The 19194-nt window shown below is 40.0% G+C and overlaps 1 protein-coding gene across 1 annotated transcript in view; it reads right to left on the bottom strand.

Annotated features, from left to right (window-relative positions):
• Nucleotides 1–17612, bottom strand: part of LIG1 (DNA ligase 1) — a 60402-nt gene extending 42790 nt beyond the window's left edge. Inside the window, exons 1-7 of the mRNA XM_018568453.1 lie at nucleotides 17555–17612; nucleotides 13982–14080; nucleotides 10815–10995; nucleotides 6979–7102; nucleotides 6768–6884; nucleotides 2183–2263; nucleotides 391–480 (exon numbers count right to left, since the gene is read on the bottom strand). Of these exons, the coding sequence (XP_018423955.1) occupies nucleotides 391–480; nucleotides 2183–2263; nucleotides 6768–6884; nucleotides 6979–7102; nucleotides 10815–10995; nucleotides 13982–14080; nucleotides 17555–17571 (709 nt within the window). The 5' untranslated portion in view covers nucleotides 17572–17612. The remainder of the gene's footprint in view (nucleotides 1–390; nucleotides 481–2182; nucleotides 2264–6767; nucleotides 6885–6978; nucleotides 7103–10814; nucleotides 10996–13981; nucleotides 14081–17554) is intronic.
• Between the last annotated feature and the right edge of the window lie 1582 nt (nucleotides 17613–19194).

Raw genomic sequence — 19194 nt, 5'->3', positions numbered from 1 at the left:
GTGCACATGTAAACATCATCACTGCACCTCTTCATTACCACAATATATGCTAATCACTTACAAAAGGTGGGGATGGACTTTAAAGGCTGTAGAATATATGAATCATTGTTAAAAGCTGTTTTTAATATATTTTAAATGTATCGCTAATAAAATGAAGATTTTTTTTAAAAATTATACAAGGCTTTGTGTGGGCTCCAAAAAGTGATTGCTTTTTTTTTTTTCTTCTAATTCCGTATAGCTGAATATTTCTATAGTTTATACAATCAGATGACAACACCTAGATTAAATACAATATGTTCCACATGCAAGTTGATTTTTTTAATGATATGAAGTAAACAAATATTATAAACAAGTCAGGGTAGTAAGTTGTATAAAAATGCAGATGCCTACTTTTTTCTTCAGTCTTTTTAGGTGATGAGTCTGTGGTACATTGTCCAGTCTCTTCTTCAGGTTCAGACTTAACTGCAGATTTATTAACAGCTGTTAAAAAAAAATGTAAAAAAAGCTATAGGTATACATAAATATTTGTATAATTGTTCAAAAACAAGAGGTGAACCGATATTGAATTTTTAGACCGAAACCGAAAATAAACAATTTGTCAGGCAGAAGCTGAAAACTATATTTTAATTAATTATCTATCATTTTTTCTATTTCAAAAAGGGAAATAGTCTGTTTAGACACCGGATTTTCCCCCAAAGCCCCCAACAGTAAAGTAAAAAAATAAAATATAAATATACACACACAATATTTATTTGTCAGAGGAGGCTGAACGGGCAGTGTGGTGTGGAGAGCTTGACCTCCTGTGACACCGCTGACAGCGTTCTCCTCCCCGCACTCTCCATCCTGATGTCAGTCACAGGAGGCCGTGGAGAGTCCGGCCTAATGTCATAATGCTGACAGCACTCTCCTCCCTGCCCCACTCCGCCTCCTGAAAGTTTCTCTCCTCCCCACTGGGCGCTGCTTTGTCCCACTGATCCCTGGCCCTCTGCCGACACAGGCAGGGGGAGCAGTGGGGATCAGAGGGGACACAGAAAAGTGCCCAGTAGGGAGAAGAGAAACTAGAGATGCACCGCATTTTTGGCAAAACAAAATTGTACTTTTGGCATTTTGACCTAAGTACCGTTTTCGGACGAAAAATTTAGATTGCCGAAAATTCGGTGCAACCCTAATTTAAACTGTTTAAAACTTTTAGTATTAAAGGGCTCATTAATTCTGCCACAAAACACGTTATGTATGCGATTTTAAAGCCAAACTGTTTTACACAGAACTGATGAGGGTTCAAACCGCTGTCAAGCTTTTATTGTGGTCTTTGTTCCCTCCCTTCCTGTTCTGGTGACAGTGGTACAGGAAGTTACAGGAAATCTCTCCAAAAGCAAAAGAAAGCCACAAAACATTTTTTTGTTGTGCCTATCATTGAAATCTGCTCAGTGGATTCACGGACAGCGATAAAAACCTGACAGAGGTTCATACATGAGGTGTTAACGGGGAAAAGGCCTAGATCTTGGCTCACAGCTCCCACGGAGTCACCAAGAATCCACTGCTACTGCTAGAGGATTCCTGTACCTAGAGACGAATCTGTTCATCATGCAGATGCACCAACCTCACGTTATTTGTTACCTCTTTACAACAGAGTGGCCCTAGTTTCCAATGTGGCAGGGGGAATGTACAGCTTTTCCTTACAAAGAAAAGTGTTTTGGGTCTGATTAATGTCTTTCTGGTAAGATTGGCAGACATAATCTTTTTACAGGTGCACTGATGTTCATCATTCAACAATTCCATTTGGTCATAACAGGCATTTACTAAACAACAATTTTAACAGACCATGGCCTAGTAGAATTCTAATCCTTTTCTTCAGCTCTGAATAGGAAGGAGCCAAAACAATCCCACCTGTAAGAGCAAGGCTGACTGAGCAGATCAGCAAGGCTCATTGGGTCTGCTAGAATGCCTCTAAAACCAAGAGAGACTAATATATGTAGGAATTAGTCTATCAGACATATAACGTATGTAAAAAAAAAAAAAATAGTATTTATAATACTGTCAACTAATCAGGCTATAAAGCTCATAAAGACTTCTCATGCAGCTAGTAGGACATAAAGCTGTAGCGTACCCACATACTCCCTACACAGACAAAATTGCTGCAGCACAAGAAATCTGAATATCTTGTATTGATCTTTTGGCTTACGTGTTTTTGTCTTTTCAGGTGATGTGTCCATGGCACATTGTTCGCTCTCTTTGCCTGATTCAGAGTTCTTGGGAGACAATCCTGTAAAAATTAAAAGATATTCTTAATAAAGCTTCTTTCTGGATTAACAGTATAAGAAAACAAGAGAAGATTGGGTGAAGTACAAGGGAAGGAAACCTAGTAAGAAAAAACCTAGCTAAATATGAATTTTAAAAAAAACTTTGAAAGGAAACCTGTACTGGCCGATAAATACAGAGTCTATGGGGTCTATTCACAAAAGGGTGAAGAGTTTGGAGATGCCAGGAGAAGTGAACAATCTAGGACAACATCGCTGAGCTGGAAAAAGTCTCCAATTCAGCTCACTTTCCAGCTCAGCTATGTTGTCCTAGATTGTTCACTTCTCCTGCCTTCTCCAAACTCTTCACCCTTTTGTGAATAGACCCCTATGTTTCTGGATACAATTTTCTTTTGTTTTCGATAAATACAGAGCCTTAAATTGCTGACCTTCCCCTGAAAATGCCAATTGCCTGGTTGTCTCTTTCTGCAAAACTTGAGTCACCGAATCGTAGCATACATCCTTAAGTGTCAGAACCTTTGATTTGAATAATTTTTTACAGAGCAGTCACAGCAGTATTCAAGTATTTGGGTCAGCATGGCAGCTAAGCAACCAGCCTTTTAAAAAGAAGTTGGCAATGGCAGCCCAAATAAAAATTCTCAGTAAAGGTTTCTCAAAGGAATGCTGTCAGGAGAGAATTATGTGAACTCCCATTGCCAACTTTTTTTGTTGAAGGTGCACACTCCATGGCTGTCATCTTTATAAATACTTCCCTACTTAACAAGTTAGGCCCCATTCACACTGAGCGATTTATCGAGCAATTTTTGCAGCGATATCGCTCATATTTCCACGCGATATCGCTCTATGTAGCTTCTCCAATCCATTTCAATGGAGCTGTTCACATCTCGTCGCTCAATATCGCTTGTAGCTCCTACATGACCCTTTTTTCGAACGATTTCGAGCGATTTTGCTCCTGATTGCATACAGCCCAATAGGAAAAAGTCGCTCAATATCGCTCGTCGCGCAATATCGCTCAAAATCGCGCGATTTTCATGTCGCTCAGTGTGAATGGGGCCTTACTGACCCAGGAAAACCTTGAGCCTAACAGATGCGTCAACATCAGACATGCACATGTATTTTCCATGTTAGTGATCATCCAAAAAAAAAAAAGTCTGGATAGGCAACCGCTGAAAAACAAGTCATCAATGGTAACTCCTATAGCTCTTCTAACAGGTTACTTTTAGCACAACATGCGTCACCTACAGGGCAAATAACTTAGAATCGTGGTACTCAAATGGTGGGTCGCGACACTATGTTCAGTGGGTCCTCAGCCTTCCCCTAGCACAGCACTGTCAGTTCTTGTGCTCAGCAGCCATTCAAAATATGCTGCCTGGTGCCAAGTGTTAGCTTTAGGTTGGGTGGGCTATGGCCACGGGCAGGGCCGGATTTACTCTCCCTGCCGTCCCAAGGCCAGGTTCTGTGATGCATCGCCGATTTCACATGTAAACGAAAAATCGGCGGCCTCACTCTACATTTAGCTCGGCTTGTACAAAGCAGGACTGAATGTAGAGAGGGTAACTTCCCCACAAGGACACCGCTGCCGCCCCTCTGCGCCCTGCCGCCCCAAGGCCGGGCCTCGGTGGCCTTGTGGGGAATCCGGGCCTGGCCACGGGGGGGGCCCAGGCTGAGGGTCCACTCCAGTTCTCGTAAGGTAGGGAGACTGAGTGGATCTTAAAAGTGTGTGTGTGTATGAGATTGTGTCTGTGGTTGTGTGTGTCTGTAAGTGTTTTTGAGGGCCCGTTCACACAAGTACAGTACGTTAATTGCAGTTATGTGCGATTAATGCACTGTACCATGCAATTGCACCTATCATTCATTCTGTGGTGTGGGATGTTGCCTTGCCATTCATTTGTATGGCAACCCAAATGCACCTCCCGCCCACAGTTCAATGGCCAGCACCAGAAAATGTGATACCACAATACGATGCATTCCAGTGCGGTGCATCTTGGATCGCAAATTAATGACAAAGGACAGATGTGGGTCCTGCGGTTACACAGGTTGAGAACCACTGACCTAGAAAATACTTCACTGCGAATGGGGTGGTCCAGGCTAGAAGGAGCAAGCTGGAAACATATTCTTGGACCTAAATGCCTGGGGTAAGAGATGCAAATACTCCGGTCATCTCCATGTCATCTACAACATCACCCAAAATCCAAACAACTTTTATCCAGCATTCATACATTTTTTTGTAAATTGACCCCAATTAGTAGGAATGTACCGATAACGTTTTTTCGGTATCGAGTACAGATATTGGGGTTTTTTGGTCCTTGTCGATACCGAATGTCCCATTATGGAAGCCAGGCAGCGTATAATGACTCACCACCTGGCTTCTTTCCTAATTAGCCCGGGAAGCCAGGCGGCGTCGGAAACAATCAGCAGGAAAGCATGGAGCCGGCTTTCTGGCCAATCAGAAGCCGGGCGCCATGTAATGACGAGTTGCCTTCCTGATTGGTCGAGAAGCTGGCCAACGCGTCATTACATGGCGCCCAGCTTCCTGATTGGTCAGGAAGCCGGCTCCATTCTTCCTTGTCACCAGGTGATAAGGGAGCATATACCCAGCTTTCTGGCCAATCAGAAAGTTGGGGAGAGTGCAATGACACGCTGCCTGGCTTCCTGATTGGCTGGGAAGCCGGCTCCATGCTTGCTCATCATAAATGACGAAGGAGGATGGAGACAGCTTCCCGGCCAATCAAAAAGCCGGGTGCCTGTAATGACGCGTTGCCCGGCTTCCTGATACCGAAAGCTCAAGTATCAGGCTAGGCTAGTATCGGTGTATGCCTGCTAATTAGAAAAAGATGTGATTCCTGAGGGAAGAATATAAAAATGCTCCATGCATACAGACATGGACAAATTTGTTGGTATCTTGCCATGAAAAAAGAATCCACAATTTCCTCTAAAATAACAACTTGAAACTGACAAAAGTTATTGCCACTGATCACAGCTGGTTTCATATGTATTAAGAAACAGATTTTGCTTTTAAGAGAATATTTCAAATGATAAAGAAACATAAATGGCATGGACAATAATGAACGTAATATTTTGTTATACAACCTTTAGAGGCAATAGCTGCACACAAGAGATTTCTGTAGCTCTCATTGAGGCTTCTGTACCTGTTAACAAGTAGTTTGTCCCACACTTCTTGAGCAAACTACTCCAACTGTCCCAGGTGTGAAGAGTGCTGTCTCCCGACTGCATATTTTAGTTTTTTCAATAGATGTTTGATGGGAATCAAAGTTTAGAGAAGGCCAATACACAATATTCTAATGTTTTGTCCTTGGTCATTGGTGGGTGCTTTTAGCTGTGTGATTTGGGTCATCATCATGTTTGAGGACCCAAGGCCTGCAACTGAGACAGAGGTTTCAGACAATGGCCACTACATTTCATTATAGAATTCTTTGATATTCTTCAGAATTCATTGTGGCCTGCACTGATTCAAGGTACTTTGTGCCAGATGGTGCAAAACAGCTACAAAATATAGCTGAACCTACTCCATGTTTCACCAGTAAGTAGAGGAGTTCTTTTCTTTGAAAGCGTCATTGTTTTATTCAATAACAAAGATGATGTAACTTCCTAAAAAGCTCCAGTTTTGTATTAAGTGTCCAAAGCATATTATCCCAGAACCACTGTGGATTGTTAATGTGTTTTAACAAATTCCTGTCTAGCTTTTTTTCCAACAGTGAAATCCACCTGGATCTTCTTCCTTTTGGCCCACTGGCACTCAAAACATGACAGATGGTGTGATCAGACATTGCTGTATCTCAACCTTGGAGTTTAACTTTTCCCTCTTTGGAAGTTTTTCTTAGCTGTTTGTCCACCATCCCCACTATCCTTCTGTTCAATTGATTTTCCTCTTGCAGCCACATCCAGGGAGTTTGTCTACATGAACTTACCAATAATATTTACAACTGTAGTCACAGGAGCATCAAGCTGTTTGGAAATGTTTGTGTAGCCTTTACTTTTTACATACAGATCTATCATTTTCTTTCCGATCTCCACAGACAACTCTCTCTCCTTTGCTTTCTCTGGTCCATGTTCAGTGTGGTGCACATGATGATTCCGAACAGCAGAATGACTACATTTCTACAGTAAAATAGGCAGGCTGGCTGACTGATTATGAGATTGAAGAAAACCAATTACAGAAAAAAGGTTAAAATCCTACTATGATTTATAATTTCTCTAAGGGTACCAACAAATCTGTCCAGGCCATTTTAGAATATCTTTGTAGAATAAGGCATAATTTATATATTTTCGTACTTTCTAGCTTTACTCTCTGACATATCAAAGACATGCAGGTATATATTAAACAACTGATTTAAATTCCATCACTTTTGCAGAGGAGTAAAGCATTGTTTAAAATATCCGTCATGGTACCAATACATTTACCCACATCTGTACAGCAAGCAGAAATATGTGGAAGCAAAATGCCTATTTAAAAGGAAAATAGTATATGTTTACATATTGTGTACATACCTTCATCTGCCTCTTTCTTTTGACGCTTGGCAGTTGCCTCTTTGTCATTCAACTCTTGATCCTGTTTATCTTGTTCTGAAATATTTTCTAATTTTCTTTTGGTTATCTGCTTGCGAGCTGTAGCCAAACAGTAAAGAAACAAATATCAAGAATTAATGTAACAAACTATTTTAATTTGCATTCCAACATTATGTGATAAAATGCAACATACCTGTTTTGCGTTTGGGAATGTTGGAAGCAGTAACAGAAGCATCTGGTGAAGCAGCATTGGAGGATTTTTCACTGGAATCCCCATTTCCACCTTCCCCTGAAACAGCAACTGGTGGAGTAGCTGGCTAAAAAAAAAAAGCAGAAAACATAACTATATCTACATGAAAAGGGCTATTAATGCAAATGTGATATTTATACTAATGAGGGTTGTCATATAAGATAACAATGCAAGCTACCATTCACTTAAATAGCATTAGACAGTCATTGCATCTTATCTAGGCTAACGGAGTACAACACCCACCAACCTGCCATGCTATACTTTTGCTGCTACTGTGTAGCTATTGCTTAAAGGGTTATTAAACCTTCACGTGTTTTTGCATATATCTACTGCTAGCAAGCAGTAGATATATACAAAAACTGTAAAAAAAAAAAAAAACCTTTTGAAACCGGTTTAAACTTACCTGTGTCTTCGCCACGCGCTCCCGTCCGAACATCTGAAGAGTCTCGGGCGACCGCAAAAGGATCTTGGGACGGGTGCATTCGCAGTTCAGATGTTCGGCCGGGAGACGAGAAGAGACACAAGATAAGTCTATAGAGCAGGGTGCGCCCGCACAGACTCTGTGGGACATCAGAGAAGAGGAGGACAGAGGAGTCAGTACTGGATGAGAGACCCGCACCAGCGCTGGAGGGACATCTGAAAGTAAGGAAGATGATAATGTCTCCACTGAAACAATAGATTAGGAGATGTTCACATTCTCGCCTTGTCTGGTTACGTATGAACTCACAAAAATACTCTCCTTCCTGCTATACAACATCTGCACCACTATAAAAAAAAATGCAAATCCCATTAAAGAATGAAAAAAAAGAAAACCTTATATCTTAGAAACCCAAATGGAAGAAAACATTTTATAATTTTTTATTTATATAACACTGAAAAACATGCATAGCTCCCTAAGAAACCACTCAGACAATCCGCCATAAATGACCCGGGTCAATTAGAAAAAAAACATTAAATTCAACAGATTGGGAAAACCCGAGAAGCACATGGACCTACATTTCTGTTGCAGATTTCCTCTCCATCTGGTGAAGCAATTGTTACCATAACAAGAAGTGAGGGTAAATCTCTCAGATCCTCGGACAGCAGTGAGAAGTTGATGGATTTTAATCCTACCCTGCTCTATCCAAATCTAAAAATATGTTAGGGTTGGACATACACTTCAGTTTCTTTCAGAAAGCAGATTTGCAAAGACCAGGGTAGTGAACGGTAGACCAACAAAGGCTTTCAACAAATAAATGCTATGCAACATTCGTCTGAATTAACACATGTTGAGTTAATCAGATCAATGAACAGTTCATGATGGTTATTTTAAGACACACATTTTGAAATCACTGCAGCTGATTTACACTCTGCAAAGTCTGTACATGAACACTTCTAGTCCTACACAGGAGAGGTCATGAACTGATGACCTCTAATAATCTCAGGCTCTTGTTTGACACTAAACTCGGCATCTAAGCCTACAGATAAATTTCACCCACAGTAAAAAAGCTGACAGCAATTTGTCTAGAGAACTTGCTTCTTCTATAGAAGATGTATACTGCACATACATACTGTACACATGCATACTGCGCATACATCAAAGTAAAATGTTGAATAATAAGTTTAGTTATTCTTTTCTTTTTTGGCGAAGAGCCCAGTAAACATGCAGTGATACTTTGCAAGAATCTCCTGGCACGTGCCCAGATCTCAGAGTTATAAAGAGACACTGTAATCTTTACCTCCATAGGACTTGCAATGTCAGAGCTTGGAACAGCACCTGCTCTGACAAGTGGTTAGAGATAAACAACAGCCAGTGATCCTTTCATTAGGAACTGAAAGCAGAGTGTAAATGACATACTTGGGGTATTTTCAAATGTGTTAATGCTTGTGTACAATGAGATGGATTGTAGCTCCCTGTGATACGGACTGGAAAACAAGACAAGGAATTTAGATGTAGCCACACAAATATTGAAATGCAACGGTATGTTTCCTTGGGTAACCTCATTTTGTACAATGTATGGGTTTTCAAGACTTAATATGTATTGTACAGTAAGAGCAAGGGTATAGCTACTAGAAGGAGAAGAAATTCTATGTTTAGTTTGGTTTTGTACATTCTACATTTTTAATAAAGCTTTTGGGGAGGTCTGCCCAGCTTTACCCAGCTGCCAGCCCTTGCAAGACCCAGTAGGATACGTGGACCAAAAGAGTTATAGACCCAACCATGTTATATTCCATTAACATGACCTACAGATCACCAACTGGGATTCTTCCTTTGTATTGTTTAATGCTCTTCTACACAAATAGTATTCCTCTGAAGTTCTAAACCATCTACTTACTTTTACTTCTGCATATATGCTACTCATTTTCCTATTTTCGCTGTTGGTTACCTAAATATGGCACTGGCTTGTTGCCTCTGATGGTTGTGGTTTACCTATTAAAACCTTTATTCAATAAAGAATTTAACTCTAGCTAACCCAAAAATATAGATAGTTCAAAACACATACAATTTGCTGTTTTACATGCCAAGAGACTTGCTTTTTTCACCAGGCATTATCTATAATTATTATGCTAGTCCAGGGGTGGACAAACTAAATACTGAATTCAGGCTCCACTGACAAGAACTAGAGAGGACACAAAACATTAGGTGCCAGCTGTAACTTTTACGGCCCATTGGCTTCCTAGTTTCTTGAATCTGTCCAGCCCTGTGCTGGTTGCAGGTTGGTTAAGACATACTACTGCCTAGGTCCGGTCCCTGCAAACTGGACAGAGGTGATAATGCCAATTAACTGCCCAATAAGTAGGATCTGATGGCAGAGAGACGATTAAAAATAAATAAATAGGCGCTACATCATATCCATTTCTGCAGTGCCCCTTGGGAACTCAAAAGAAATCCTACCAAGACACCAACTACCTGAATGATCTTATCACTCTGAATTATCATCTACACATAGCTAGACAGGCCCTCCTACAGTGCACCCCATACTTCAAAGTTCAGCTCATTAGAGGGTACCAGCGGCAATAAAAGGCGGCAGGTTCAGCTGTCAAGACATAAGATACCTTATGGTACCTACTGGATGGTGTGACTGTTACTTTGCTGGCTACATGTTACAGGCTTACTTTACTTCCAGGAAGCCTATTTAAGTTTGTGAAGGAAACATTCATACATATTTCTTTATAGTAACACGAAGGTCCTCACCAAACTATTTATCATTAACATAAAGCTGCTACACTCTGGAGAGACTGCTATCGGAGATCAATAAAACAAACCAAAAAAAAAGACAGTACTCAGCACACCCTACCATACTCAGCAAGTACTGTTTAGCATCAAACAACTTTTTATACTTCCAATACATTAGTACAGTCTAATCAAGCAGGTAGGCTATAAAGACAGCAAAAAATAAATAAATTGTGCAATAAACATGACAGCTATCAAAACAAAAAAAGTCAAAATTATGAGAATTACACAAAGAAGTACGAAGGATAATGCTACCCCAAACTTCTAAATGTGGAAGACATGTTTAAGAATAATACAGTATGCTAACAGCAAAGAATCATATAAAATGAAACTGCACCATCTAGTGGTTCTATTGGCCACATAAAACCGTCACCGAAAAACAACATAGGTCCTGTGACGATAGGTTAGCCAACAATCTTCTCGGTATTCATTGTTTATGTCTGTTTTCCCATGTAATCTAATACTAAAATGATCATATAGAAGTATATATACACACAAGTTATGAAAAAACATTTCCAATGGATGCAAATCAAAGCAAATCCAACCATATAGCATTTGGATTTACCTTTTCTTTTTGACTTGCTTCAGAATTATCTTTTGTGGGTTCTGTGGTTTCAAAATCCATAGTCTCTTCCTCATCACTGTCCAATACCCGTGTAATCTTCTTTGGAATACGTTTTACAGGAGAATCGGAATCACTGACCAGGGTTGTACCATTTCTCTCTTTTAATGGATGTTCCCCGCCACTGCAAAACATATAAACCCTTTACAAACCAAAGAGCAGCAAACCAAAACTCAATATGCAATTAAACCTATTTGAACAAACATTATATCTTTAATCAAACAGTGCCTACAGATAAAAGAGATATCCTTGAATAAGAACAAGAAAAATTTGCCTTTCCAATTATTTATTCAACAGAAATATCAATAGATGTAATGGTGTACTGTGGAAAAAGTAAGTGGCATCAAAGCATTGTCTCAGTGACATTTCTGACCACTTCTCCATGCAAATTTACTTCAGTTGCAAAATGTTTTTGGATTTCCTTGCATGAATTGCTCGTTGTAAAACACTACTCCGAAATTTCAATGGGGATTAAAACAGGGTTATGATTAGGGTAGTCCATAACCCTCTATTTCTTATTTTTAAGACATTCCTTGGTGGCTTTGCTCGTGTTTCATTATTACGCTGAACAGACTCATTTTCGGTTGTGCCTCACATTCTCACCAAGCACACTTTAATATGATGCAGAACGTATAGCTAACTCAATGAATGTGAGCTGTCCAGACACTGAAGCAGCACAGCAATCCCAAACCATAACATTTCCATCACCATGCATGACAATTGCAATGAGGTTCTTCTTTTGAAATATTATCTTCAGTTTGTGTCAAATAGGCCTACTGATACTGTGACCAAACAACGCTAACTCTGATTGATCAGTCTTTGGCCATATGTTCAATAGCAAACTGTAATCTTGCTCTTTTTGAACAACAAAGGCTTTTTCTTACCTTATGCAGGCTGAAGAGGTGCAATCTGTTTATGATTGTAGATGAATGCACTTTGACCCAAGCTGTTGCAACACACCTGAATACCCTGCATTGAGGTTTTTGGAGACTTTTTTTTATTTTAGCAGCAAACGGGGTTAGCTCCTGGGTTGCATATGCTGGGTCAGTAGGTCCTTGACAAATGGTTGCCACTTTTAAATTATTTTTCGTACAGTGCAATAATTTATTTCAAAGAATTTAGAGTTTTTAAAAGCCGTTTCCCGGCTCAAAGACATCCACAACATTCTTTCTGAAGGCCATAGAGAGCTCTTTTGATGTTTGCATGATGACATCACACATGTCAACAGCAAAAGATACAACCAGACCCATGATATCTGAGGTTTACATCAGACAGGTTCCACCTGCATACTTCCCTAACAAAAGGTTCTAATCATTGGCACCTAATCTGGAACACGTGGTTCTAATTTTATGGATCTGAAGCGGTGTACTTACTTATTTCATACGACAAATCTGCATTTATGTTAATTTAGATCATGAAAATGAATATGTAATGTGCATTTTATGTGTCATTTGTTCAAGTAAAATTGTAGAAGTGTCACCAGCACACTAGTCCTTTTAGGATAGCAAAAGCTTCATTTATTGAAGTTCTTTGTCATATGAACAAGCGCTTTCGGGACCACACAGGGTCCCTTCATCAGGCTTTAGCATTGTGTGGTCCCGAAAGCGCTTGTTCATATGACAAAGAACTTCAATAAATGAAGCTTTTGCTATCCTAAAAGGATTGGTGTGCTGGTGACACTTCTACAATTCTACCGATATTTGCGGCGCCATCCGCAGTCACTGCGAGGACCCCGCACTACAAGGGACATTTCGGTAAGGAGTGCAACAAGGATAGTATTTATTATTTGTTTAAGTAAATCACCTTTATCTGTAGGCACTGATTGAATCAGGATCTAATGTTTTCCTTTTCAAATATGTTGGAAAAGTCAACAATTTTCATGCGGTGTACAACTTTTTCACATGACTGTAATTCTGCAATACTAGTACATACCTGCACTACAAAAGTAAAAAACTAGTCTTGCATAAAATGAATTGAGAGGTAAAAATGGTACAGATAGTATTGTATTTACTCTATACATTCTAGAAATCCTGAATGTGGTGGCTTAGCATTTTTGATTTACATCTCTACTTCTTATCTTGGTTTCATTCCCACCAAGGACAGTCTCTGCAAGGAGTTTGTATGTTTTCCTAAGTTAGTGAAGGTTTCTACTGTTTTCTCCAGATTCCGCCACAATTCCAAGTTTTACTGCTTAGTTAACCAATCCTGAATTGTGTGTTCATAGTATGTGCTAGGGACACTGTCCCCTTCTATGGGACAAAGATCAGATAAAATGTTCAACATTGATGTTTCAATGATTTGTAAAGTGCTGTGGAAAAGAGTGAACGCTAAATAAATGGGAAAAGGAACAAATGTCCCTAAATGTCAAACGTATTTAGATATATACAGATAAAAAACACTTAATTTATTTACAAAAACAAAATCTTTAAGTAAATGTATGTAAAGACAATTTTTTTGGGATAGGGTAGAAAGAAAGGGTTAGAACCCATGTTGGTATTTGTTTTTTTGCTGTCTGTGTCACCATTAGGTAGATACCCTCTGTAAGTGTCAAAGTGATCATTGTCACCGATACATAAAAAGAAGGAAAGATTGAACATTTTGGAGTTAACAATAGGACAAGAAGTGGTAGTAAATCTTTCCATTTTTCCGTTCTGCGTCTGTTCTGGTGACAACATCCTAAAATGGGTATTCCCCTCACTAGAGATCTTACTTCTGTTCTGGAGCCACAACAAGAAGTGCAGCGAAACCTGCTGAATGGCACACAGACAGCGAAAAATAAACCAGCAGGGAGTTTAACCCTTCCCCATTATACAAAACTATAAACATATTTTCTGAAATAAAGTAGATACATTTTCATACATATAGGTTAAAATAAATATATATAAGAAGCATCCTGTATGTTTTCTGAAGAGTGGCATGTCAGTTCTGTAATTTGGGACATTGTAAACATTTTCTCCATACAAAGTTACCTGCAAATCAGTGGTGAGTTGTTGTGACTATGGTTAAGTGTGAGCAAATCCGATTAATAGTTTGCTAGTCGTGCATGAATTTCTTGAAACAATAACAAAGACAAATATAGTTTTTCAGCTGCAGTGAAAGTAAATGCTTACTTTTTACTGGTAGTAGTACATTTCTCTTTTCGAGAACCATGATCTTTTTTTTTCTCTTCCTTCTTTATAGCCCCTCCTGGTTTAGGCTGGAAAAATGACCTTGCAATGCAGAAAGAGAGCACATGTAATACACACAAATAAAGGGTTACAATACAATGTTGGTGGGGATTCTGCACAGCAATGTTGCTTTTCTAGGAAGCAGGACTGCAACAAAGAAAAAAAACCCATCAGATGTGGAGGTTTAACAGGCAAAATGCTTACAAATGGCACACAACCAGCACCAATGTTTTCTGACAGGCTGAAGCGTGCTACTATAGGAAACCTGTAGTAAGAGTACATGGAGACTGCCTCTGCTGACCCACCCTTCTGCAAGAGGTTTGTGTGCTTAGTTGTCATGTACACTGTCAAGAAGGTGTCCTGTTCTCACTTTTCTGACTTTCTAATCTAGGAGCAGGTAAGTGCCTGAAATATTAAAGCCACATAAAGCCAGACACCTCATGTTTTTCACAGTAGAGGTTACCCTTTAAAGACACCATTATAAGGAACCATAATCTGATGAATGTGTAATATACCGTGAAGGCCAAATACCACGTCACTCTGACGGGCAAAACTTTACAACCTAATGATGGTGCCATTGCTTGCCCAACCTCCTGCATATACCTACTGGCCAGTGAGGCTGCCCATCATAGTGATCTACTTAAGGTCAATAGGAATGTGTGGTGACAGGGCCCAGTTGCAAGTTCCAATACTACCTGAAGTGTCAGAGCAGATCAGAACGGTTCGTGATTCAGCTGTGATAGGAGGGTTTGGGAGGTTGCTGCGGGTACATTCAGCTGCACTTTATACCTGCAGCAGTTTGATATTTGTTCCCCAAGACAGAGTCTCTAAGCCATACCACCGTGATATGCATGCTGCGTTGTCCATAGCTGCCAAATACGATTACTGTGCAACAGTTACAATTTGTAGTCAGAGCCCCACTGATATGCACCTGAACACAGAGAGGCTGAACCTGCCTAACTTGGCCTGAGGTGTGCCATGGTCGCTATGGACAGTATGCTAATAAGGGGGCATACTCAGGAGTAAAAATGCTGCCAGAAAGGGGTACGGGCGAGTGGGGTGTCACGAACGTAACGGCAGGTGAGTAGGGGAAACAGGGGTTTAAATGTGTGGGGCCCCTCCCACAAATACGGCTAACAAGTTAGCCTCAAACTTATCTTTTTCTCCAAAGTATTCAAAGAAATAATTTATTTCATCACTATTACTATAACGTACATACAACAAAAAATAATTTATCATTAAGACATTTTATAGTACATTACGGTCCTCCTGAGCTCAATTACTTATCAACACTTTCTTGTATAAATTATAGATAAAAAGCTATTAGTTTTATGCCTTGGTGCTTTGCACCCACTACCGTGATTTGTTTTCAAAGAGTGTTAACTAGCCTTTAGATTTGTGAAGTCTCCGATTACTGCAGCTGTCAGTTGCTCTCTCCCTCAATCCTTTCTGACTGACATGAAATCATACCCCACATGTACTACTTCCCATATCCACTGTGCTTTTTATAAATATGATATGCAAGAGATCCTGGTGATGAGAGATGGACGCCCACACAACAGGAGCAGACGGCAACATTCATATGTGTGGTATATTTTAATATGCCAATTTTTAAACATGCTGAACATAATCTGACATTTAGCACATATTTAGCAATTAAAGCCCAACTGCAGCTAAAACCTTTTTTTTAGAGTTGGAATGATTTAGAACTTCTGTCAAGATTTTGTTTCTCTCTGTATCCTAATTAGGAATATTTCTCATAACATGTGCCAAAAAGTTGGACAAGATCGGTGAACCAGCCTACAACTACGGAAAGGAGAAATCTGCAACAAGTCAGAAGAAAAATACACTCTGGGGAATTTATCAAAACTGGAGCAGAAAGAATCTGGAGCAGTTGCCAGTGGCAACCAATCAGCATCTCTCTTCAGTTTGCTCAGGTAAGATTTGAAAATGAGAGAGAGAAGCTGATTGGCTGCAGTGCAAATCTGCTCAAGATTCTGCCTGCTCCAGTTTTGATAAATTCCCCCCACTGTCTCCTCCAAAATCCTGTTGCCTGAAGGAAAAGCAATAACTTGAGGTAAGAGGAAGATGTGGGGGAAAAAGCAACAGCAGAAATGAGAGGGCACTATAACCACCTTCAAGAAAACCGAAAACAGGCTCCTGAAGCTGTGCAAAGCAGAGAATTTAAAAAGCGATGCAAAAAAAAGGAATAAGCAGAACAAACTTCTACAATGATCACTTGAAATTTGAGAAAAAGTATTTTCACAAAAGTGAAAATGCGAATCCTTGGAAATGTCAATAGAGGAAATTGAAAAACATCTCAGAACCCACACTGATGAGCGAAAAGAAAAAAAAGAGATGCTTGTCCCAACTGACCTACCACCAACCTCATCCCTACAACATCAACATCACCCCCACAACATCAAAATTAAACATCAGTCCTCCCAAGCTGAGTGAGGTGCACCAACAGACTTCTGAAAAAGCTTCACAAAAAACATCACGTGAGTGAGAATGAAGATCAAGTGTAGAATCATTTCCATTGGCAAAGGTTAAGTTATGGAGCAAAGCTTCCACATTGAACACCTGTCCCAACCGTTTTAGAAATGCCAGTGAAGAGCTTCAGCAGATGGTATAATGCAAAACTCAAGGACACCAAACAATTTAAACAACTTAAAAAGGACACTATCATGCTTGTAGATTGCATCAGCAAGATTTTGCTGCCAGAAATACTCAAGCTGTGATGCTTTCAGTCTGGCATACTCCCACGATTTGTGAGAACTCCAACAGTGTATGAAATCTCCATCAACAAAAAGTTCAAAATCAGCTGTCACTGGAGACCGAGCTGGCGGTGAGGGGGAGGTGTCAGCTGTCAAATGAGACTGAGCTTTCCTCCCTGCACTGCCCGCTCAGCCTCCTGTGAGAGCCGATCTAGGATGAAGAACGGTATACAAACATTCAGCAATCAGTGATCACTGAATGTTTGTAAATAATCAGACATACTATGAGATACTTTTTACCATTTATGAATGAATAGGAAGTGATCGACATTGCTTCCTATTCATTCATGATTGTGTACATAGTAACTCACACTATATCCACAATGTATGAATGAACACTCAGTACAGTATAGAGGATTCCTGTTCATTCAGTGCTGGGGCTGCAGAAAAAGAGATTAAGGACTTTGTGTCCTAGAGAGACTCTGTGTGTTTAGATTGTACATATTTCCCCGAGCCCCCAACAGTAAAGTTAAAAAAATGTAATAAAAATAAATAAAATATTTAAAAAATGTAAAAGTTTAGAAAAAAATATTAAAAATGTAAAAAGGTTAAATAAAAGAATTTTTTTTTTTTTTCAGTTTCAAAATTTCATTTCAGTGCACCTCTAATGCAAACCATAAACGGTGCTCCAGGCATTAGGCTGCAGCACACCTGTGGGACTTCATTATTTAATAAGAAAGTCTCTAGTCTTCTCATTACTTCTTTATACCAAAACAGCAACATAATTGTTTAAACTTACTTTATTGACCGCTGCATCTTCAAACAGTAACAATGAATAAAAGGTCTGAAACCAGAGATCCCTGTGAACAAAAAACAAATAGTTAACCACAATGTTACTTACTTCATATGCAAGAGAACACTTAAAAGAAATAAATGATTACAATACAGTGTAGAAGACAAGGTTGTTATATGAATTGTTTCTTGTGCATGCCAGGTACAAAAAAAACGCGTCATATATTCATTCTCAAAGTTTGTTCTAATTCTGGGTAGTTCACTGCAGAGCACAAGGCCCAGGTGGAGGACTGGATGGAGCCCAGAGAAGGCCCCTCAGGTCTTCAGAATGAATACAGACTTTTCTCTACTATCTTGTTAAATGAAACCATCACCATCAGAAATACTTTGCTGATCTATCCTTCTGAAAATAGAAGATGGTGATGTAAAAAAAAAAAATTAGACGATCCGAATTTATTCTGATTACTTGTTTTAGGTGAATGGATCAAATTAGTGAACCCAGAGACAGCCAAGCAGCTAGCTTTTTCAATAATCTCAGCAGTTGTCCTTAAGACCCATTCACACCATAATGTTGTGTTAATCGCACAGCACACCTGGCATGTGTTACCACGTGTTGCCGTGTGGCACCCCAACACACCCCATGGTAGCAGAAAATCATGGGTTGTGGTGAAAATATTTGTATATGCAACACACCATATTGCGGTACCACATGTTACACTGCAATGCATGTTGGCCAGGAGGTGTGTTGGGATACTATCGCACTTACCACTTGGTGCGCTGTTTGATAGCGTCCGTTGATTACGCGTTATGGTGTGAATGGACCACTAAAGTGAACATGTGGCCAGGCCATGTACAGTCTAATATTCTTACTAAGCAGTAGTCGAGCTCTAAAAGAAGCCCCAGTGACCTCTGTGCCGGCAGGCAATGGTACAATTCCACATAAGCTGGCCATACACTGAGCCAATAGATATACATACCGGAACCTCTGACCTGATTGGCTGCTAGGCTGGTGCCTGCAGCCTCGCTCCCCCCTCCATTCCGGCGGTCTAAGATCCAGTGAGTCATAATGTATACACTGTATTGGACGTGAGGATGTCGAGGGACATGCTATCGCCGGAGCGGTGGGGGAGTGAAGGCTAGCAGCCAGCCAGGACCAAGGCGGGGGAAGCCCCACTGAAAGAGTTAAGATTTCATATGGCCACAGTTCCTCTTTAAGGCACAAATGACCGACTGAAATGTCAATGACTGAATAAGCAACAGTCACTGATGATGGGTCATCCATGTGTGTGTTTGTGTTTGTATACACACAATTAAACTTGAAGTGACATTAAAGCCAAAAAAAATTCCCCTCCCCCCATGTAAATGTTAGCACTTACCTCAAAAGATGTCTCTTATTCTGATCTTCCTCTTCTTTCCCCATGTTTTCATGTGTCCCTCCAGCGGTGTGACGTCACTCCGATCCAGCGCTGACTGCTCTGTCTCTCCGATCCAGCGGTGTCTGCAGGCGGGTGCACGTGTCCATAGACTTACCTTGCGTCTCTGCTCGTCTCTTGCGTATCTTGTCTACTGGACTAATACGGCTTACCCATTTATATTGCACTATGTGTATGTGTATGTGTATGTGTGTGTGTATATATATATGTATAT

Source organism: Nanorana parkeri, unplaced genomic scaffold, assembly GCF_000935625.1.
Source record: "Nanorana parkeri isolate BGI_ZX_2015 unplaced genomic scaffold, ASM93562v1 scaffold1190, whole genome shotgun sequence".
NCBI classification, from domain to species: Eukaryota; Metazoa; Chordata; class Amphibia; order Anura; family Dicroglossidae; genus Nanorana; species Nanorana parkeri.
Note: the sequence above shows the minus strand (reverse complement) of the source record. Positions and strands in the feature narration are given on the sequence as shown.